We start from the raw sequence: 19,653 nt of genomic DNA on the forward strand, positions 1-19,653 counted from the left end.
AGGAGCAGACCTCTCATGAACCTCAAGAAACACCCAGCACATTTTCCTCTCTTTCCCATCCCTCATCTCAGTTCAAGTAGTAATCCTACATGCATCCTGCAGACCTTCTGTCCCTTTCAGTGAAATATAAGCATGGCTGAATTTCTATGCTAGTTTCCAGAAGTTTCTTAAAACATGCCATCTGCTATAGACTACAGCTACTAACAGTTACACTGAAAAAAAAGCATGAGAGTTCACTTAAAAAGAATGCAAAGAAGACGACTAAATTGTTGCTTATTTTAGCATTTTACAAGACTGATCTTTCAATATATTAATATTACTACCTCAGACACAAATGGTATGTGAATTTCACCTCAGTACCTGACCCAACTAGAAACATGCAGCTTAGACAGGCAGATATCTAAATGTAAACGTCTACACTAGGTACTTGCATTCAGAATAACATTTCAGAAAACAATACTCGGTTATATCCAGAACTCATGATCAATTCTGTGCGGTATCTCATAAGGCCTATACTCAAACAGGAGGAGACTAGTTTCCAAGTATGTCTAAGCCTGAGAGCAAAAGAGACAGGATTTTCTGGGGTCTGTTTACAGAATGCATATATTGAACAATGAAAGTGGTGTGGGTTTTTTGGTTTGTGTTTTTTTTTTTTTAATGGATGCTCACTGTTCAACTCAAAATATGTTTTCTTTTTTTAAACCAACTCCAAGCAAATATCAGCTTTCTCTTACCTGTCTGGGTGGTTTCATGCATAGACTCATACTCCGAATGATCGAGAGCCAAAGGGTTCATATCTGTCTGGTCTGACACCGAAACAGCTGGTGACGGCTCCTGCAGCTCTGTCAGCACTGCATTCTGATGCTTTTTGTCGCCATCACCATTGGCATCCAGTCCTGCAGCAGAGATGACAAACACACTCAAAAAGCATTCCTTCTAATCACAGTAACATCATAGTTAAAACTAAATCTGAAGTAAAGTGACTTGCATATTTGCATTCATTTTTGTAACAGGAAATTAAAATTGAGAAGGGTCTGCACTTAATTTTACCTTTTGCTTGACCAGTAATTCTTACTCATACCTTCTTTACAAGAATCTGGAGGTTGGTCAGGTATTTCTTCCCACGTTTTGCTCACGTTTTGATCAGTGGCACCACTTGCTTCCAAGTGTAACATATGATTTCCCCACACCTTTGCATTAGGATTTAACTCAGAAACTTTGGTTGACTCCTACAAAAAGAAATTTCTTTGATTATGCATTTTGTGGATGCACAGCACGCATCTGTGCGTATATATGTACAGTTTCAAATAACAGTATCAGATGTACAACTCAAGATTGTATCGTCAAGCTTTTTTCATATCTGAATGTATTAACTGAATTGCCATCCCATAATTGTTTCAGGTACAAAAACGACTGAATTGTGCAGCACATAATTCATTTCCCTGATTAGGAATCACCAGAAAAGGCTAGCCAAGCAGAGTAAACTACAACAAACATTTCATTCTTCATCTTTGACGGACTAACTCAACCTGTGCTTGCCCTAGACTCCAGGAAGTTCTCCAACATACATGTTAACTCAATGTTGATTATATTGTTATTCTATCTTTCTGTGAAATAATATAAAAAAATTAAGAAAATAGAAAAACACAGGGGTTTTTTTTCAGACTTATATAAAAACATAACAGTTTTAAGGAAGCATTATGGAAAATTGAAAGCAATGAGATGTGTGTGACAACTTCTGTCGTTACTTCAAGAGAAAAAACAGAGTTTTTTAGGTTAGTTTTCCCCTAGGCAGGGCAAAAAGAACGAATTACCAGATCCACGTAAATCATCTTAGGCCAATTTCCTTTAACCTGGTTTGGAAATCGACACATTTAATGGTCATATATGGTTTTATATAGCTATTATATAAATGGTTATATTTGTGTTTCAGACAGATTGCTCTCTGCAGTGCTAACATTTACAATACCGCTTTGATAGTAACATGAGACAGTTTTCTCTTGTTTTGCTGATGTTTGAGCAAATGTATCAAGTTATTCCATACCCAGAATATCTTTGGTGTGTTTTAATATGACGATTATACTGGAAAATAGTATTGCTCATGATAACACATACTAGAAAAGCTTATTAAAACTTGTTTTGTAAATTTAAGGGTGTAAATTTACTCTGAAACATGTACACTCAGACAGTCATTATCATAGGGCATAGAAAACACATCCACAAGGAAGGAATCTCAACTTAAACACATCTACCAAACGACAGAGAAAAGACTTATAAAAAGTAGAAGTGTTTGACATAACTACTTGAATAGTAAGGATTCAAAGATGACGGCAAGTTCCATCAGTTTCCATTTTTAATACAGAAAGTTCTCCCAGGAGATAGCCTCTAGTACAATCCACTGCTGGCACTGCAACTGCTGGGCAAGGTCAGAGCAGCTGCTGTGATGCAGTTGGTGCGGAGAACAATACTAAGCGCTGGCTCTGCCCAGCGGGGAAGGAAGAGGAGCAGCAGCTGCCGCAGGTCGGCTTTGTTTCTTTCTTACCCCAGCTAGCCAAGATCCAGTCTAGCTCATTCCCCACGCTTCTCCTGCAGCCACTCCTTTCTACAGCACTTCAGAAGATCATCTCCGGAAGTGAGCAAAAGGTTTCCTAATTGCTACCAAGCAAGAACTTTAAGATTTCAGGAAATCCACAAACATTTCTTCCTATATGAGGGTAAAGAGCACTATTAACAGTCTGTAGAAAGTTTCCCTTCCACATACTGAAGTGTTCATCTCAAGTTCATCTAGAATTGAGAATCTGCAATCAAGATACTCTACCCAACATTTAAACTTTCACACAAGGTAAACAGAACCAAAAAAAAAAAAAAAAATCAATATTCAGCAACATTTTGAACTACTACGTTCTGTATAGCATTCGGTTTTGCAGAAGAAAGAGTGGTCGGCTTCAGGACAAAATAACATATGATATATTTAACTCTCTAATGAAACCACAGTTTGACTTGGCTTATTCCAATTCCTAGCTTCAGCTTTAAGCTTTAACATCAAATCACTTCTGCAGAATACTTACAAATTCGTCTTTATCTTGCCATCCCCAAGTACCAACATTTTCTGGTGCTAGCAGCTGATACGGGTATCCTTCCACCGCATATGAAGCACCTGTTAAATCTTCAGGTTCGTTCTGGAAGTTTTCACTAACTATACATAGTCTGTCATTCTTCACAGTATTGTTAGAAATTGTATTATTCCATAAAAAGCTCATCAGATATTCACCGTTACTAGCAGTAACAGTGTCAGAAAACAGCTGATTTGTCCAATCAGCATTGCCAGTCTGAAGACTGATGAAATGTGACCATATTTCAACTTGAGGATTTTGTCTGTCCAGTTCATAGGAGCGCTCTTGGTCACTCGATACATCTTCCATCAGAGGTAATACACAACGCTCACTGCCTCGCTGAAATCCTGTGGCACCAGGAGAGGCACTGTGTATTTCATAGGAAGGAGTAGCAGCATATTTGTCTACCTGCTTTAGGTCAACAAAAACTCCAAGCTCTTTGTTTGAGAAAATCTTGTGATCTGGCTGCATGTGTTCCCAACTTGTGGTCAAGTCATTCATTTGAGTATTTAATACGTAACTGGTGTTTTTCAGTTCAGTAGTGTTGGCTTCTAACTGCTTTAAATTCCCCATGGTAAAAGCTTCTAGATTCCCAGCTGACATAGTAAAACCAGTGAGGTTGTCCTCCTTTGAATGGACGCTGACACACTGTTTTACTTCACCATCCTGAAGATTACATTCATTTACATCACACACACTTTTTTCATGAGTTTCTGATCCTACTTCAGTAAAAGGCCCAGCAGAAACTTGGGTGTTCCCGACCTCCGGCTCTGGACTGGCACAGTGATGTAACTCAGGCTCTTCCACTGTTTTATCACGCACATGAGAATATGAATTTTGACACAATGAAGGTAAACATTTATGGGCTTTATGTAAGAGATTACTGGCATCTTCCAGATTTTTTGTGTCATCTATCAATTTAACACTTGTATACATACAATTGTCCAAAGCTACAGGTACAGCGGAATTACAGTAAGTATTCTGATCGTGAGTCAAGCCTTTATTGCAATTTAAAATGTTTTTATCACAATCAACAATATTAGCATCCAAATTCTGTTTTACATTTTCTGTCTTGTTATCAATTGTCTCATTTAGGTGAACTTCAAATTTTGTATGTTTTACAGATTCTACTACATCCTCAGCTATTTTGGCTAAGTCAGTCCCTGCATTCCATTGATTTTCCTCTGCATGGAAGGAACATACATCCTGTTGCTCATCTTGTCTACAGTTCATGACCATTTTATTCATATCCTCATGTTCCACAGACACAAAAGAGACACTGTTTTTGTTATCTGAGTTTGAATATTTGCATATTTTACCTTTATTCCCTGGTGACTCTTGTGAAATCTGAAATTCTAGGCTGTTTTCCTTTAGGAATATTTCATCTGCGCTTGTGTTATGTAGTTCATAAGATGTCAAAGTGCCATCACTTACCCATGATCGAGTTCTGCTCAAGCGATCAGCTTCCTCAAGCATGTCGCCTTTTAGCCTGATGATACTCACACAGACATCTTCCTCCATGCCACTATGGTTTGCAACTTCAGTTATCTTGTTTTCAGTGCTACCCTTAATTTGAGTTTGAAAATCAGAACCTTCTTCCAAGTTTTCGTGCATTTCAGTCATATTCAAAGCTTCACAGCTATGCAAAACTGTACCTGTGCATTTCTCTTTAACTTTCAAGAATTCTTCCAAATCACTATGATGTTCACTACAGTCAGCTGCAAACGTTTGGCTATCACCATACAGTCTTTGAAATGTTCTCTTTTCCACACTTGAGTTTACTTCACTTTCTGGCTTTAGGAAGCAGCCTTCTTCAGCAAGTTTTTCTACATGTTGACTCGCCAAAGAAGAATCATTGTCCATTTCATGTAACTCTAACGATAATTTAAAGTTACCCCTCATGTTCTCTACCCCCTGTTTAGTATTTATTTCCCTTACAACACTTGAGGGATGCCTACTTAAAGCAAATGGTACAATCTCATGACTTCCCTTAATTTTTCCTGAATTACATACTCCAGTGTCTAATAATATACTGGAAACACAACCACTGTGTTTCATGTTTTCTGAATTAGGGCTGTATCGGTCCTCTTCAGCAGCATCTGCAAATTTTACAGGATCACAAGCTCTATGGAGTGATTCATTCCAACTGACAGCATTACCTATGGTATATACCTCCTCTCGTAGACTCTCAGGAACGACTTCATCGTATACTTTCACTCTTAAGCCATCTGTTACTGTATTATCAGTATCTAACCTATGCACCCGACACCTGTCAGCCAGTAAGTTATCATAAGAAGATTGGATGTCTATGCTACAATATTCCTTTGTTTCCTTTTTCTGCATGATTGACCTATCCTCTTTTTTATACTCAAACAGTTCTTTCTGTGAATTAAACTTAGCTTCCACTTGTGCCAATTGCTGCAGTGGAAATTCCTCCCCAGTGTCTAGAGGTCGTGCCATGCTGCACATTCCTTCATCAGTAACAGCTGAGTTATCTATGTCTGATGCAGTCTCTTCATGCATGGTAGCTGGCACCTCTTCATCCCCTTTCAGATCTTCAGCATTTACAACACAAATACTGTAAAACTCCCTATCTTTTGTATTTTGTCTGTTGTCTACATCAAGATAGGAAAATGTTGGAGACATCTCTCTATGTGAACTTGAAACTTTTTGTAGGCTGTCACTCTTGCTGTCTTCAATGTTTACTGTTATTTCATTCTGCCTTGAATGGACGCATGTAACTGCGTAATCCTCCAGAAAATTTCTATTTAAGGAAATTTCACCCTGTAAGCCTTTGTCTAGGATGTCTGGTACATGTGAAGTAGAAATACGATCAAACAAGCAATGCACTTCTGCAGCTACATTTTCATTATTAATATTACTACTAATATTTTCTGTATTGTTCATGTGCTGACCATTACTATTAGATTTTTTAGGTGCTCTTTTTTTAATAACCCTATCTTTCTTTTCTTCACTTTTCTGCAGATTTCTATATGTACCAGAGACCTTCAGGAGGTGACTAAAGGAATTAAAGAAGCTAAAAGGTTTGTCATACATTCTCCTAGAGCTCTCATGGGGAGCATTCTCCATGCTTTTGTATGACGGATATTTTGCTTTTCTATCCCAGAACCCAGATTTAGAATTTGCCGCTGCGCAATCATCGCTACAAACGCGTTCAATGCCGACTATCGCAGCTGCCCCATTAACCGTCCTTCCCACTGTATGCAGATCCTGGCTTTCCACAGTTCCTAAAACTGAAGATAAAGTTTTACTTATCCTTGACTCTGGTGCTTCCTCTTCCACAGATTTTTGTAACAAGCCGGTTTTCTCCTCATTTGTGCTGTTACTCAATTCTTTACTGAAGCAGCAGCCCATGTTTAGTACGTAGTGTCAGAGGAGTCTTCTCATTGCAAATCACCTTCCTCTATACACTAAACTAACTTTCTACTGCTACTGAGGAGACAAGCCAACACCCAGCTGCCAAAAATAGCACACTTTAAAACCAGGCAGGGGTTCATGTGTCATTGCCACTCAAAGTCCAAATCCCAGTTGCTGAGCAGTGTTTTAATATTTCATCATATGCACTGTAATATTCAAGCCAAATAATTCTTCTAATGAGATTACAGTCTGTTTACAAGTATTACCAAGTCTTATGAACCTCCATTGTTTAATTTCCTGAAAAGTTTCCTTCATCCAAATCATTAAAATATTTAAATGACATCTTGCACAATGTCCATGTGTGCCAAAAAACTGCTTGCCTTCATATTTAATACAACTCCCGCCTTCTATACAAGGATAAATACAGTCTGGCTTCACATGTTTAAATCTGCTTTGAAAACTAAACTAGTGGAAGCTATTAGATCAAACACACTTTGGACCAATTTCTCCTTCTCCTCCCCTCCCCCAGAGCTGAACCTACACCAAGATTACTTCTTTAGGAAAAACAGGCTAAAGATAGATAAGACCTCATGTATTCCATTGAAGAGTCATTGTACGTTATCAGAAGCTAATTCTGTTCCAAGCTTTTTTTTAAAATTTGTTATCTGCATGAAAAAAAGAATACATAATCCCTCAGTGACTTAGAGCACTGGAAGGGGCCTCATGATCATCTAGCCATCTCGTGGTACTGTGGCAGGATTAATTATACTTAACCTCCAAAAAAATTTGTGTATTCTTTTACAAAAACCACCTCAGATGGATTTAAAAAGTAGTTTGACTAAATGCTACTTCTTCCAAAAGTCTGTCCCCAGTGTAAGTTTTCTTTGTTGTATGTAAACAGACTTCTTTCTGACTTTATGACAGCAAAGAACATCTTTCTACACATATATTTACATATTGAAGACTTCTACTACTGTAAGTCCCTTTACTTGCTAAAAAAGTGGTTCTGTTTCTTCAAAAATAAAAACCCAGTAACAAAGCGAAAAGTAGCCAGCAATCTTTTCTACTCTAAACAGAATTGTTCTTATTTGCCTTTACACAACCTCACATCACTCAAACTTCCTCTCAAATCCATTGCTATTATTTCAAATTTGGACACCATCCTTCAGAAAGCTTGCAGACTGTGCCACTACAGCACCACTCTGCTCCGTTACTTAAAAGGTACTGAAAGCACAGATGAAAGTAAGACAAGACAGACCCTTGAACTCTATTTAAAATGTTCTTTCAGCTGTACATTGAACTGAGTGCTATTTTTCAATCGGTTGTGCACCTTATGGTAAGTTTAATCAAGATGTACTTGAACTAGAGTTCACTGTATTCATATAGCAGTACATAGGGGTACTAAGGCTAATAGAAGTAGTTGCCTTTCAACTAACTAGTAAGAGATCTATTTTAATTTTTATTGTAAACTATACTTGCAAGGTAAAGGCTGCTTAACAGAGAGATCCATGCTCTAGTATTCCACTATCATTACTTGGGTGGTTTTTTGCATGATTGTCATTGTGACTTATTTTACAGCTGCTTTCATGGCAAGTCACATAGCCTACATAAGGCTTAAGACATGATTCAGTCTCATCTATGTTGTCGGTATGGTCCCCGTCACCGCCACACTGCAAGATTTCTGCTTTGTTTCCAAAATTCCAAGGAAAAAAAAAAAACATCTTTACCAGAGAAGCCCACAGTCACTTTTTCGTTTCAATCTCCTTCGCTTACTTTACTTCTGACAGAAAATCTACTACTATCAACATAGAAATATATTAAGCATCGGTTCCTCTTTTATTCATTCATATCTAGTTGGTAAACTAAGTTCACATCTGCTCAGAGTAATGAACCAAAAGAGAAGCAAACATTTTTTGTTTCCTATTGTCACCTGAAGATCGAGAAAAAAATGATGCTGCACTGAACCACAGTAAGCAGAACCAGACTGGATTAAAATCAGGTAGAAAACATAAAAAAAGCTTTTGCTATCCCAAACTGTTCATAGTCTTATGATAATAACTTGCAAGTACAAGGCAGTACTGAGCAAGTGCAGAAACACTCTAGAAATTCCAATGTTTCATTTCAGTCTGCACTGCCGTCACTATGAAGCACTCCTGCAGTAACAGTAGTACAGTTCACATTTAGCAGCATAAAACAGACTAGAGTTGAATCTCTCCTCCTTATACAGCATGAAATGCTCCTATTCTCTTCTGGGAAGCTTTTGCAAGGTATTTAAATATTTATTTTGAGTCATTTCTTATCCTACTTATCCTTATAAATACTCTATGTAACACAAAAAAGTGCAAAGCTTAATGTAACTGCCAATGTAGTTTTTTCTCCACAGACAAGTATTCTGCTCGTAGGACAAATGAATCACAAAAAATAATGTGCTTTAGATTCTTAAGCACAGGTTACCATATATTTAAATGCCATATAAATTTAAATGCCATAGGCAGACTCAGATTTGTATACATGAAACAACCATATTGGCTAATTTTCAGGGGAAACCTCCTATTCATCACTAATCCTCTGACCATAAAAAAGATTGCTGAATTGGCTACGGAATACATCCCCTCCTCTGCAAGTCTGCTTTGAAATTGCAAAGTAAGAAAAGAGGAAGACTACCCTGCCCCTCCCAGGTTATCCAACATGTGAAGACTCAAAGTGCCTGCAGATACATTGTTCTTAAGGATAGGAAGTCTGATGCATCATTGCTGCCATCTGCTGCATTTTTTTTAATTCTCCCGTGGGACAAAGTTACTCAACATGCTTGAATCCAGACTTAAAACTGTGCCAAGTCACTCCTCTCTTTAGCATTCCCTGGAACCAAGTACAGGGAAAGGGGGAGGGAGTTACTTATAATAGTTTTTTTGAAGAAATGCCATGAGCAAACAATTCAACTATTTTCAATGTCAGCATAAAGTCATACTAATACTTGCAAAGTTTACAACTATTCAGAAAACTCCCTCGTCAGGTAAACAAATAGCAACATTTTTCCCCTCTGTGATTAACTAAGTGCCTTTAAGAGACGGACCAGGGCAAAGTCCACTTTTCCAGTGCTTTAACAAGCACTTCTGCTATCAGCTAATGGGGAGAAAATGGGTGAAGCAGTTCAGGGCAAGTAGAAACTTCTTCCAGTTTTCCCATACCCTTCTCCTTATGTGCAAAGGCACTTTTTATACTTGTTCCTTTGGTTTTATCTAAGAGTTCCAGGGATAATTTCTATTTCTAAGAACCTATAGCAAACATTCATTAAGTCACATTTCTCAATACCGTTTATTGTGGGATCACCATTAAAAAAAAAAACCACCAGCAACATAAATTTAAGCAGAAAATGCTACACTGTTATGCTACATCACCTGAGGTTGGGCGTTTAACTTCCAAGACTCAATAAGTCTTAAAAGCCTTCTGGCTAAGCTAAACACCACCACCTGACTTGAAAAGCACTTTAAAACTACCAGAATTTGTGCTCTGCCACTTCAGAGCCCAGCTCAGCTGAGGGGTGGGTTTTGTTTATTTTGGTTTTTTTCCTTTATACGTATATACTTCAGCTTTAGTATATTTCTCATCTACTCAAAGCCTAAACGGGTTTTCCACCTCCACGAAACGAAACTGCTCTGAAGCAGCACTTTCATAACTTGAACAATTTTTTTTTTTAATAAGTATTTTAGTCCTATGTCCTGTACACACCTACACAGAAGGCAACAAGTCAACATGCTTATTAACAGGAGTATACCTACCCATCTACTTTCATTTCCAGATGTACCTATTCCTTTACAGTTACAATAGCACAAGTTAAAACAGTCCTTACAACCTTCTGACATCTAACTTCATTTATTCTTTTTCTATAATAAAATCATGCAATCGTTACTAGTCCTGAAGAAACAGTAATTATCCTGCACTCCTGGGCCATACCTGATGTCCTGCCCACCACCAGTTAAGGGAAAAGAGAAGAGCAGCATCACAACAAACATCACAATGCCACTACTGCAGGCTTTTGGAAACAGCTGGTCAGATTGCTTAACTTTCCCTCCAGTATATCAAGGTTAAATGGACTGTTAAGAGTTTAAATACACATTTTACATATTAAAGCAATTAAACATTAGCATTAGAAGTCATCTACAGGTGCAGAACTATTCAGCACTTTTCTTATGGTCTAAATCTACAACAATGTGACAGAAAGAGCAAACACTGAGCAGTATTGATCCTTCATGATGCTGATACCATACATGTTCAGTTTAAGGTCTAATCCTCCCATCTCTCTTTAAAGTTATTAATGATCTCTTGAATTATATCACCTACATGTTATACAAACTGCTACTCAACTCTTAATTGGCATATACTGTATGTAATACTGTGTATTGTCAAATGATCTGAGGATTATATGCTATACTGAATTTTCATTAAAGTGTTACACAGGGTCCTATATTAAACTAGCAAATCTAATTTTCTCAGTCCCTTTTTATTTTATGAGGCTTATTCTTGAATGGGTTGCAAAAGGATTTTTGAACAACATAACCTAGCAGCTCTAAGCCCGAGACATCCTTACGCATTACCTCCTATGAAAAACATTTTAGGAAGTACAATTAAGTCCTATCCTAAGTTTTCTGACTTGCTAGCTATTTTTATTGTGCTTAGAACCAACAATATGATTGAACTTGTATTTACAGTACCTATAAGCATCGACAAAAACCAGCACACCACATCGGTTTGAATTCCCATTAACAGAAGCCCATGGCAGCACCTGATAATTATTCAACTAGAGAAGGAATGGGTGATGCTCATATTGCCATCAGACAGCAAGTTTAAATGATCCCATGGTAGTATCCTCCACTGGAACATGCCAACATTTGCGGAATCTGTTGCCGCTTGATGACAAGAATCCCTTCTAAAGTTAATTTCAAATTTCCAGATCGGGTCTTCAATTCAGCCAATCAAGGAAAGAAAATTCTTTGGTCCTTGGAAAGTGCTCTGAGAGGCCACGTATTCAAATGTGGGCATGGCAGGGGAAGAGTTCAGGATCAATGAGAAAGGAAAAACACTGTGCCTTTAGCACTAAAGGTTAGTTAAGTCCTGTCTGGCAGAGACAGGTCATATAAACTACCTCCACCATGGGATTTGGGTCTTGGCCTCTTCCCTCAGAAAGAAACCTCGAATTTCTAGCAGCAAAGCGTTACTGATCGAAAAGGAAACAGAGAAGTCAGTCAAAAGGGAGTGAAACATTTCTTAAACACTGACTTTCCTGGGTCCAGTCTGACAATGGCTTTCTCGGAAAGAGTAAATGTCAATCAGGATAGAAAAAATCCAATGACAGATGTCACCTGAAGTGACAAAGCCTGCCTCTAGGTTAAAAAAAAGCCACAAACACCAGCATATTTAACTCCCAAATTTATCAAAGCTAAGAAATTTGCTAGTATCCTCCAAATTATCTATCTCCAACTTCTAAGTGTAAGCTACTATTAACAAGAAATTTACAAGGATCCTCAAGTTGCCAACTTCCTTCAATCAACTTGCGTGCAAAACTACTGAAATTCTGCTGTTGAATACTACTAAACTCAGCCAAATTAAAGAGGAGCTGTTGTTGGAAGTGAACTATATTAGGCTTGCGATCAATCTACATTAGGCATTAAATAGCATATAGTTTTATAGCTACTTCAAGGCAGAAGAAATTACTTTGGCTCCCTCACCATGAGGTTAAACCTTTGAAAACTGTTAGTAAAGTAAACAAGTGACCTCTGTAACTGTACCATAAGCAACCATGGAAAGTGATTTCTGAAGGGTTCCATTACAACATCAAAACTTTCATTTTAGTTCAGTCACTATTGACTATCTGTTCAACATTACTAACAGTAGAACACGTGTTTTGTTCCTGCCAAAGAAAACAGACTTACTACATAATTAGGAAAATTTATTTATTGTTAATATTTGAAGATAAAACGAAAAATACTTTATATAATCACTTCAGAATTAAGACTAGCATACAGGGCGTTATTTTTCCAGGATATATACAGGTGTACCAAAATTTCCAGTAGAAATTCTACAACTTTCCTCGTGAACTGCCACAAAAGCACCTGGACTAGGTATCACCAGATCCTAGTAGAACAGCATAGCCAAAATAGCTAGGGAATGTAATTCAGCAAATTGCTTTTAAGTCTATAAAAAAAAGACTCCTAGAAATCTCACTAGATACCATGACAGTATGGCCCCATATCAAATACACACTGAAGAAGGGATCACCACAGACACGAATCTATACCTTTATGCAGTCTAGCCCCCTGATCTCAAAATAATTAAGACACAGAAGAAACAGCAGATGATTTTCAGTTAACCTGAAGCATGTACTTGCTAAATGCAATCGAGTTAGGACTTCAGAAGTTTTTCTCCTTCCTATCACATTTTTGGAAAGATGAAAATGTCTTAATGATTTTAGTTTGCTAACTTCTTCCTGTACTCCATGACATTTTTCTCAAACTATAGCCTTGTTCCCAAAACTTGCAAGCGAAGTCCTGAAGCACTGGCAAAATATACTCACGCAAGCATGCCATCATGGAAGGGACCATCTTGAAAACAACACTTTTAACAGCATATATTGGCAATGATTCTCATACAACAAAATGACCTTGTGATGCTGTGCACGTAGGAGTATGATATTGATATAACTCAGAAAAGCTTAATAAGCTACAGGTCTCAGCTTTTGGAATAAAATCTTCAGCAAAGGAAAAGCTTATCTCAAAAGAATTAGTTATTTGAAATGCACCATTATAGCACTATGGATACATTCCAAGATATCCAAATTAACATTCGTCTCTTCTACTAAGGAAAAGAGCAGACAGATTTTCTGAAATTGAAAGAAATGATTACTTTCTTTCTCCAAGTAACTATGAAAGAACAGAAATTAAGATTTAGATCCAAGTTTACATGATGCTTTATAAAAATTCTACCATGCCAAATTAAAAGAACTAGCATCAATGTGAAGACTGATCAAGCCACCTTTAATACTAAGGCAGCTGTTGAAAGTGCACTGACAGTTCCAAGATTTTGAAGCAAATCTGCAAGAGCCTCTTACTCAAGCTTACACACTGGTTTCTTGGAATTAATGCCTGGTGGGGGGGAAAGAACAAAACAAAATAAAAATCACAAAAGCTCAACTTTCAAAAGTATGGCACAGAAGCGGGTTCAACTTCTTCCTCTACTGTCAAATCGGCAAAATTCACATCTGAGAAAGATAAAAGAGAGCAGAAGAGAACCCAGAAAACCAATTTAAAAAAAAAAAGGAGCGGGAAGGGGGAACAACAAACAAAAAACCCCCCAGCTTGCTTAGCAAAGAAAAGCACAAGTATACAGTGTTTTTCAAAATTCTCCTTAGTGCTTGCTGCAAGGTTAAGTTGAAGCAGCAAGCATCTGCTGCTTAGCATAGCACAGGCTAAGTGCCTAGGAGGACATACACTGAAACCAAACCCTTCAAGATGTCCCAAGAGGAAACATTCCTCCCAATATATAGTTAACATTCAAAGACAAAAATATGAGTAGAGCTCACACACAAACCAAGTATTCAGTCTTCTTGAAGATGTATGTAACATTGAAGATGTATGTAACATTTACTGCAACATAAACACACACAGTACTGTCTGCTGTATGATCTGCCAAAAGCATCCCATAAAGCAACTTACTGGATCCTGCACAGTAGCACAGAAGCAGCAGCACGTGCCATTTGGCAGAAATGACTGAGCAAAATTCCTGTTACAGAATGCAATTTCCTATTTGTATGGGTTTGTACTTTTTTCAATTACAGATACATGCCAAGTGCATTTCCTGTATTTTCCTCACATGTTAACGTGTGAGCTAGAACCTAACTCAAGATTGGTAATATAATTCCTGCATAGCCTAAAAAGCCCCGTACCTTAAGTAAGTGCAAATTGTTGTAACTTGCAGTTTATTTAAATCCCCTGTAGGGCTGAAGAAAAGTTAAGTTGAGGCACCTACTCAGTGTGGAGAATTAGCCACCTTCAACAGCTCTGTTGTAGCATATTATGTTGCAATGCTATCAGCCAACTGTCTTCTAAAATGTTCTGAGATACAATTTTGATTAAAACAGTAAAAAAACGTGTTTCATGCAACACTTATACCAGTGGAATATTTAATGATAATACTTACTAGATGAGAACCGTCTTTAACTTCTTGTACTTGCTGCACCTGCGGTTCAACAACTTTAGTGTCCTGATCAGAAGTCATGAGCTGTCTGCTTTTTGGCTGCTCAGAGAGAACTTTACTGGTCACCTCTGTAAGCTGCGGAAATAGGAAGACAAAAGATTCTGTAAGTGGTTGTTGAAATTCCTGAGAACTCACAGCCATTCCAGATGTGCCATGCCGATTCAGACCAAAGGCCCAAAGAACTTCCACACAACACGGTCAGGATTACGCATTCAGAGAAAACGTTATGGCAGAAGGTGAGGATAAAGCAATCTTGCAGCTACGCTCAGCTCCCAGTCGCCGGCTGCCTCAGGACTGCAGATGAACACTTGCCACAGCGCCGGGCAGGGAAATTCCATAGGGAAAGTTTCACTTGATTCTCACCTTAATTACTCAGACTGGTTTTCAAACCATGACTTCTTCATACCACCTGGTAGGCTTACTTAACTTACTAAGAAGCATTTAGTCACAAACCAACCTTTGTCTTCTACAACTACTCTGACAGTCGCTTAATCTTTGCAAATTTTAAGAAGCATGTTACAACAGTTCTGCTAGATTAGTAACGCTCAAGGAGTTGTTCTGCTCCACCATCCTAAAATGTTATTTTATTTGATTAGACAAGTAGAAAACTGAGTAGAGTTGAAGGTCTGACAGCAACTTTGCTTTGAAATTTGATGCTATTATTTAATACTGTTACTTAAAAAAAGCAAACTGGTCTTTAAAAAACAGGAAAAGCTCATTTAAAGCATGAAGTCTCAGAAAGTAAATATTGGGGTGTAAAATCAGGGTAATCAGGTTTCAGTTTTTCTTTTCTAAACGGACTATGAGCAAGTTGTAATATGCTTTTTGATTAACTTATTCACGTGGAAATTCCAGTTCTGCATCTGTAACAATGTGTAAGAGAAATTAATTGCCTTCAAGTTGGTGACACAAAACTTCAAGGTGAGATTCTCTACGATCTCCTTAAAAAACGATGTAAAGATTTGCAGCACAAGGAAGGTAACGGTATGATTCCATTCTTTAGCAGCATCTTTAGCATCATTTAGCATCTTTCGGGGTATCTTGACTCCAAAAGACTGGAGTTAAAAAGTATTTCTTTCAGTCTATGGCATTATGGCCTTCCATGGAATCTCCTCTACACTATATTTTGAAATGGACAAAAGCAAAAGCCTTTCATACAACTGATTGAATACATTCCAAAATTTACAAATAAAATCATGACATTCATCTACAAACTGATTCAAGCATCTGTATTACGGATTGTGCAGAGGATAAGATATTTTGCACACACAATTGAAGAAACAAATATACTGACATCCCTGACAGGACGAAATATTCAGCTTAGATGAACAGTTGCTTTACATCAATAGCATGAAGTGATAAGTCAGCATGAAAAACATGGTTTTGAAACAAACACATGCACTGTGTCACTGTTATATTCCTGGAAGTTTTTTTTCCTAACACCCTGCCTCTCATCTCGGAATAGAAACTACTTAAGTAAGGGAGAAATTACACAGACAAAAAACCCACACAAAACAAGAAATTAAAAAAATTATACTGTCCCTCACATACATTGTAACACACACATGAACATACACAGAGTCCACATGGCAGAAAACCTGGAATTCATTCAGGATGTTTGTATTTTATAAAATAACCAAAAATCATCCTTGGGATGAAAGTGATTTTTCAAAAGCAAGTATTAAATAGCTAGACTCTGTGTTGCTCAAACCCACGCATGGGAAGCTGTATGCACATTAACACTGCAGAAGGTGTCTGAGCTTCTTGGAGAATGCTTGTGTTAATATTCTTCAAAGAAATTTGGCCTTTTAAAATTTTGGATTAATATTTTTCTAAAAAGAGCATGAGACTTCTTACACATTTCGTGTTCTCAGTCTCCACTGCTGTTCATAATAACCTTGAGCATGCACGTTAGTCCAGATTCACAAGTTAAAGTCTACTTTTCAGAAAGACAAATGTGTTTCAGTCAGCAATGATGTTATCTACTCAGCATTTTGATCCCCAAATCAATGCCAAGGTACTTCTTTGCATCCCTCTGTTGCCTGCTTATCTCACAGATTCCCATTCCCTTCTAAGATCAGCCTGTCCCCAGTCATGCTGCAATCTCTTCTATCCTCTGGTATGTAGTATTAGCACCAGTACTTTGTAAATCTATGGATTGTGGAAGGAAACAGCTAAGATCATGTGAGTCTAACAAACAAGAGTAAAGTTCCACTACACATATGTCCTTTAAAGCATTTGCTGACTGGCCATCAAGCACAAAATATTCAGCTAAATCATTAATTTCAGCTGAGGGTAGACAAGTTGTTAGCCAACTGGATAGGTAACACATGACTGCAATGTGCACATTGCAACTTCAAACTTCTTGGGCAAGCCACCAGCAATCAGAGCAGCGTATCATTCCACTGCTTTTCAGAAGTCCTTTAGATGAGATTACACAAGACGCTTATCACAGGTTAGGTCTAGATTGAAGCTCTAGGTAACTTTGTTTGGATTACTCAGACTAATAATCATATTCTCATTAGTTACACAGATTTGTTGTGATACACACAACACTAAATCCACTCACCCTGTGAGCAAATTATTTTTAATAACTACAATGCCAAACCCATATATTTAAGTTGCGTTTTGATCATTAAGGATCAAAATGGCTCTCAAAAAAAATGAGATACTATTATAAACTGTTTGAAGAGAATATTCAACCTGCCTTCTAAATCCCATGCTTTTAACAACGATCAGCTCTTGCCTTTCTACAAATGGGTAAGCCATATAGAAGGACCTCAAATGCAGAAGGGGTTTCCTTTGCAATTTTCTTCACTTAATGTGTCACACTGCTACAAGTCCGCAGGATGCCAAGTGCTCTGCTGCAAAATCCCATCTGTTGTGATATACTTCAAAACGACTTCATGTGCAGGGCTGTTCTGGAAAGTTAGTGCCATCAACTTTTCCACCACAGAGTTGCCACTTATCGGATTCAAAGCATAAAACTTACATGACTGCAGGCTTCCATGACTATCCTGTCAGAGAATACAGTGTTTGTGGAAAAGGTACTGTTACTTCAAGGAGAGAAACAATAAAAATCACAAAATGTTAAAGGCTCTTCACAGGACATGTTTTAGCATGTTCTTCATTAGTATTGATACATAGCTTTATACACAAGCTTATTTACAGGAACCACAATCAATATCTGGTAGTACTAGGAACTACACATTAGGATTCATAGTTTAAAAGACAGTTTATCGTCTTTTGATGCTAGTTTAATAGTCAAATTAGCGAGCAAGTTAAATGTGGCATTTTAATGCAGCAATAAAAATTATCATCCTACTGAAGAGTTAACTTGCCCACCACTTTAAAAGATACACTGAATTGCTGAGTGGTAAACCGTATCTTTGCATAAATACATGCTGCTGCAATAAGTAGGAGACATTCAAGAGAAAAAGTCAAGTCGACAGACCCATTTGGGATAGAGATAGCAATACCTATGGCAGAACATGGAGCTGTCAGAAGTACACTGCAATTTTTTTTTCATTTAAGTTATTAAAAAAACCCCAAACCCACAAGAAAAACCTTCAGAAGCACACAATCTCTTAAATAATATTTCTAGTCTATAGCAAGCAGATTCACAAAAAAATCCACATCTTCCACAAATTATGTCTAGTCACATAGTCTACAAAGTGGCCTGCATTTATAAATCAATTTAGAAGTACACAATTATAATTTTGTAATACTATATATAATTTCAATTCTGTAAATGTGTATAGTAATATTTTTTCTCCTGGCTTGCCATTCAGTCATCACAGAGTAATTAGTCAAGTTCAACAACTTCAGATATATTATGTCAAGAGTAAAGTTACTCTCGAGACATGCAAATACTTGTTTCCAGAACTACCTAATCCAAGAGAAACTGCATGGATTTTACCAAAGCTTACCACAAGCAGTTTGTACTTGGTTTGTAAGTAGGCAAAACATTTATCCCCCAGAAGTTTAAAATACAGGTGAAAGCATGTTTCTTTAGAAACTGCGTAACATTCACCCACTAAGTCCTTTCTGTCCCCAAAACTGTAATACACTGTTCAGTCTACTAAATTAGTAATTGCAACAGGAAGAGCACCTTAATATTGTTGTTTTCTCATTAGAATGAGGACAATGTGGGCAGTAATTCTTTACTCGTACTTGTACAGATCTGTCCCTGTGGGTACCTGGTCAGCAGGGGTTTATCTGAGGAGTTACAGGAGTATTCTCAGGAAGGACTGAGACCGCCTGGCCAAATGACACAGATATCACTTATTTCAGTCTACCGGTTTCCCTCTGCAACATCCACAACAACCTTCACAAACAAAAAGTTGTGGGGCTTTTTTTGTTTGTTTGCTTGTTTTTTGGTTGTGGGTTTTTTTTTTTGTTTTGGGTTTTTTTTTTTTTTTTTAAAGTTGACAACATGGTTCTTTACTGGCAAATATTTTCAAATGCATCTTGTTTTAAGAATTCCATCATTTCAGAAGATACCAGATACAAACCAGCAATGGTACACAGGATGACTATACAGATAACTGCACACCACCACATGATCACTCGTCTGGGTGCCAAGCCAAGCAGTGCTAGGACCGCTCTCATCCAAAAGCCACACGTGTGTGTTATTGTGGTGCCAACATCAGGCTAACCTTTACGCTGCATTTTAGTTCAGGTTTAGGTATCTTATAGTACTGGCAGACTTAATGTTCAACTGTCTGAAGATATTTGTATACACACTGCATCCACACACACCACAACCTTGCAAACAGCTCGGAAGAGACATGTATTCGATTGTTATGTAGCCAACAAAAACCACTACTGCCCCCGCCAAAACCTCCCTTGAGTGCAGCCCCCCAATCCTCCCACCTCTGCTTTCATCAGAAGTAGTCTCTAATTTTTCTAA

At 37.7% G+C, this 19,653-nt stretch overlaps 1 protein-coding gene across 2 annotated transcripts in view; it reads right to left on the reverse strand.

Moving 5' to 3' along the window:
- The window catches only part of LARP4B (La ribonucleoprotein domain family, member 4B), a 36,579-nt gene extending 21,766 nt beyond the window's left edge, over nucleotides 1–14,813 (reverse strand). For both annotated transcript variants that reach the window (XM_009572892.1, XM_009572891.1), the window contains exons 1-3: nucleotides 14,685–14,813; nucleotides 1,082–1,229; nucleotides 735–896 (exon numbers count right to left, since the gene is read on the reverse strand). In XM_009572892.1, coding sequence (XP_009571187.1) covers nucleotides 735–896; nucleotides 1,082–1,229; nucleotides 14,685–14,762 — 388 coding nt within the window. In that variant the 5' untranslated portion in view covers nucleotides 14,763–14,813. The remainder of the gene's footprint in view (nucleotides 1–734; nucleotides 897–1,081; nucleotides 1,230–14,684) is intronic.
- Between the last annotated feature and the right edge of the window lie 4,840 nt (nucleotides 14,814–19,653).

This window comes from Fulmarus glacialis, unplaced genomic scaffold (assembly GCF_000690835.1).
Source record: "Fulmarus glacialis isolate BGI_N327 unplaced genomic scaffold, ASM69083v1 scaffold9432, whole genome shotgun sequence".
NCBI classification, from domain to species: domain Eukaryota; kingdom Metazoa; phylum Chordata; class Aves; order Procellariiformes; family Procellariidae; genus Fulmarus; species Fulmarus glacialis.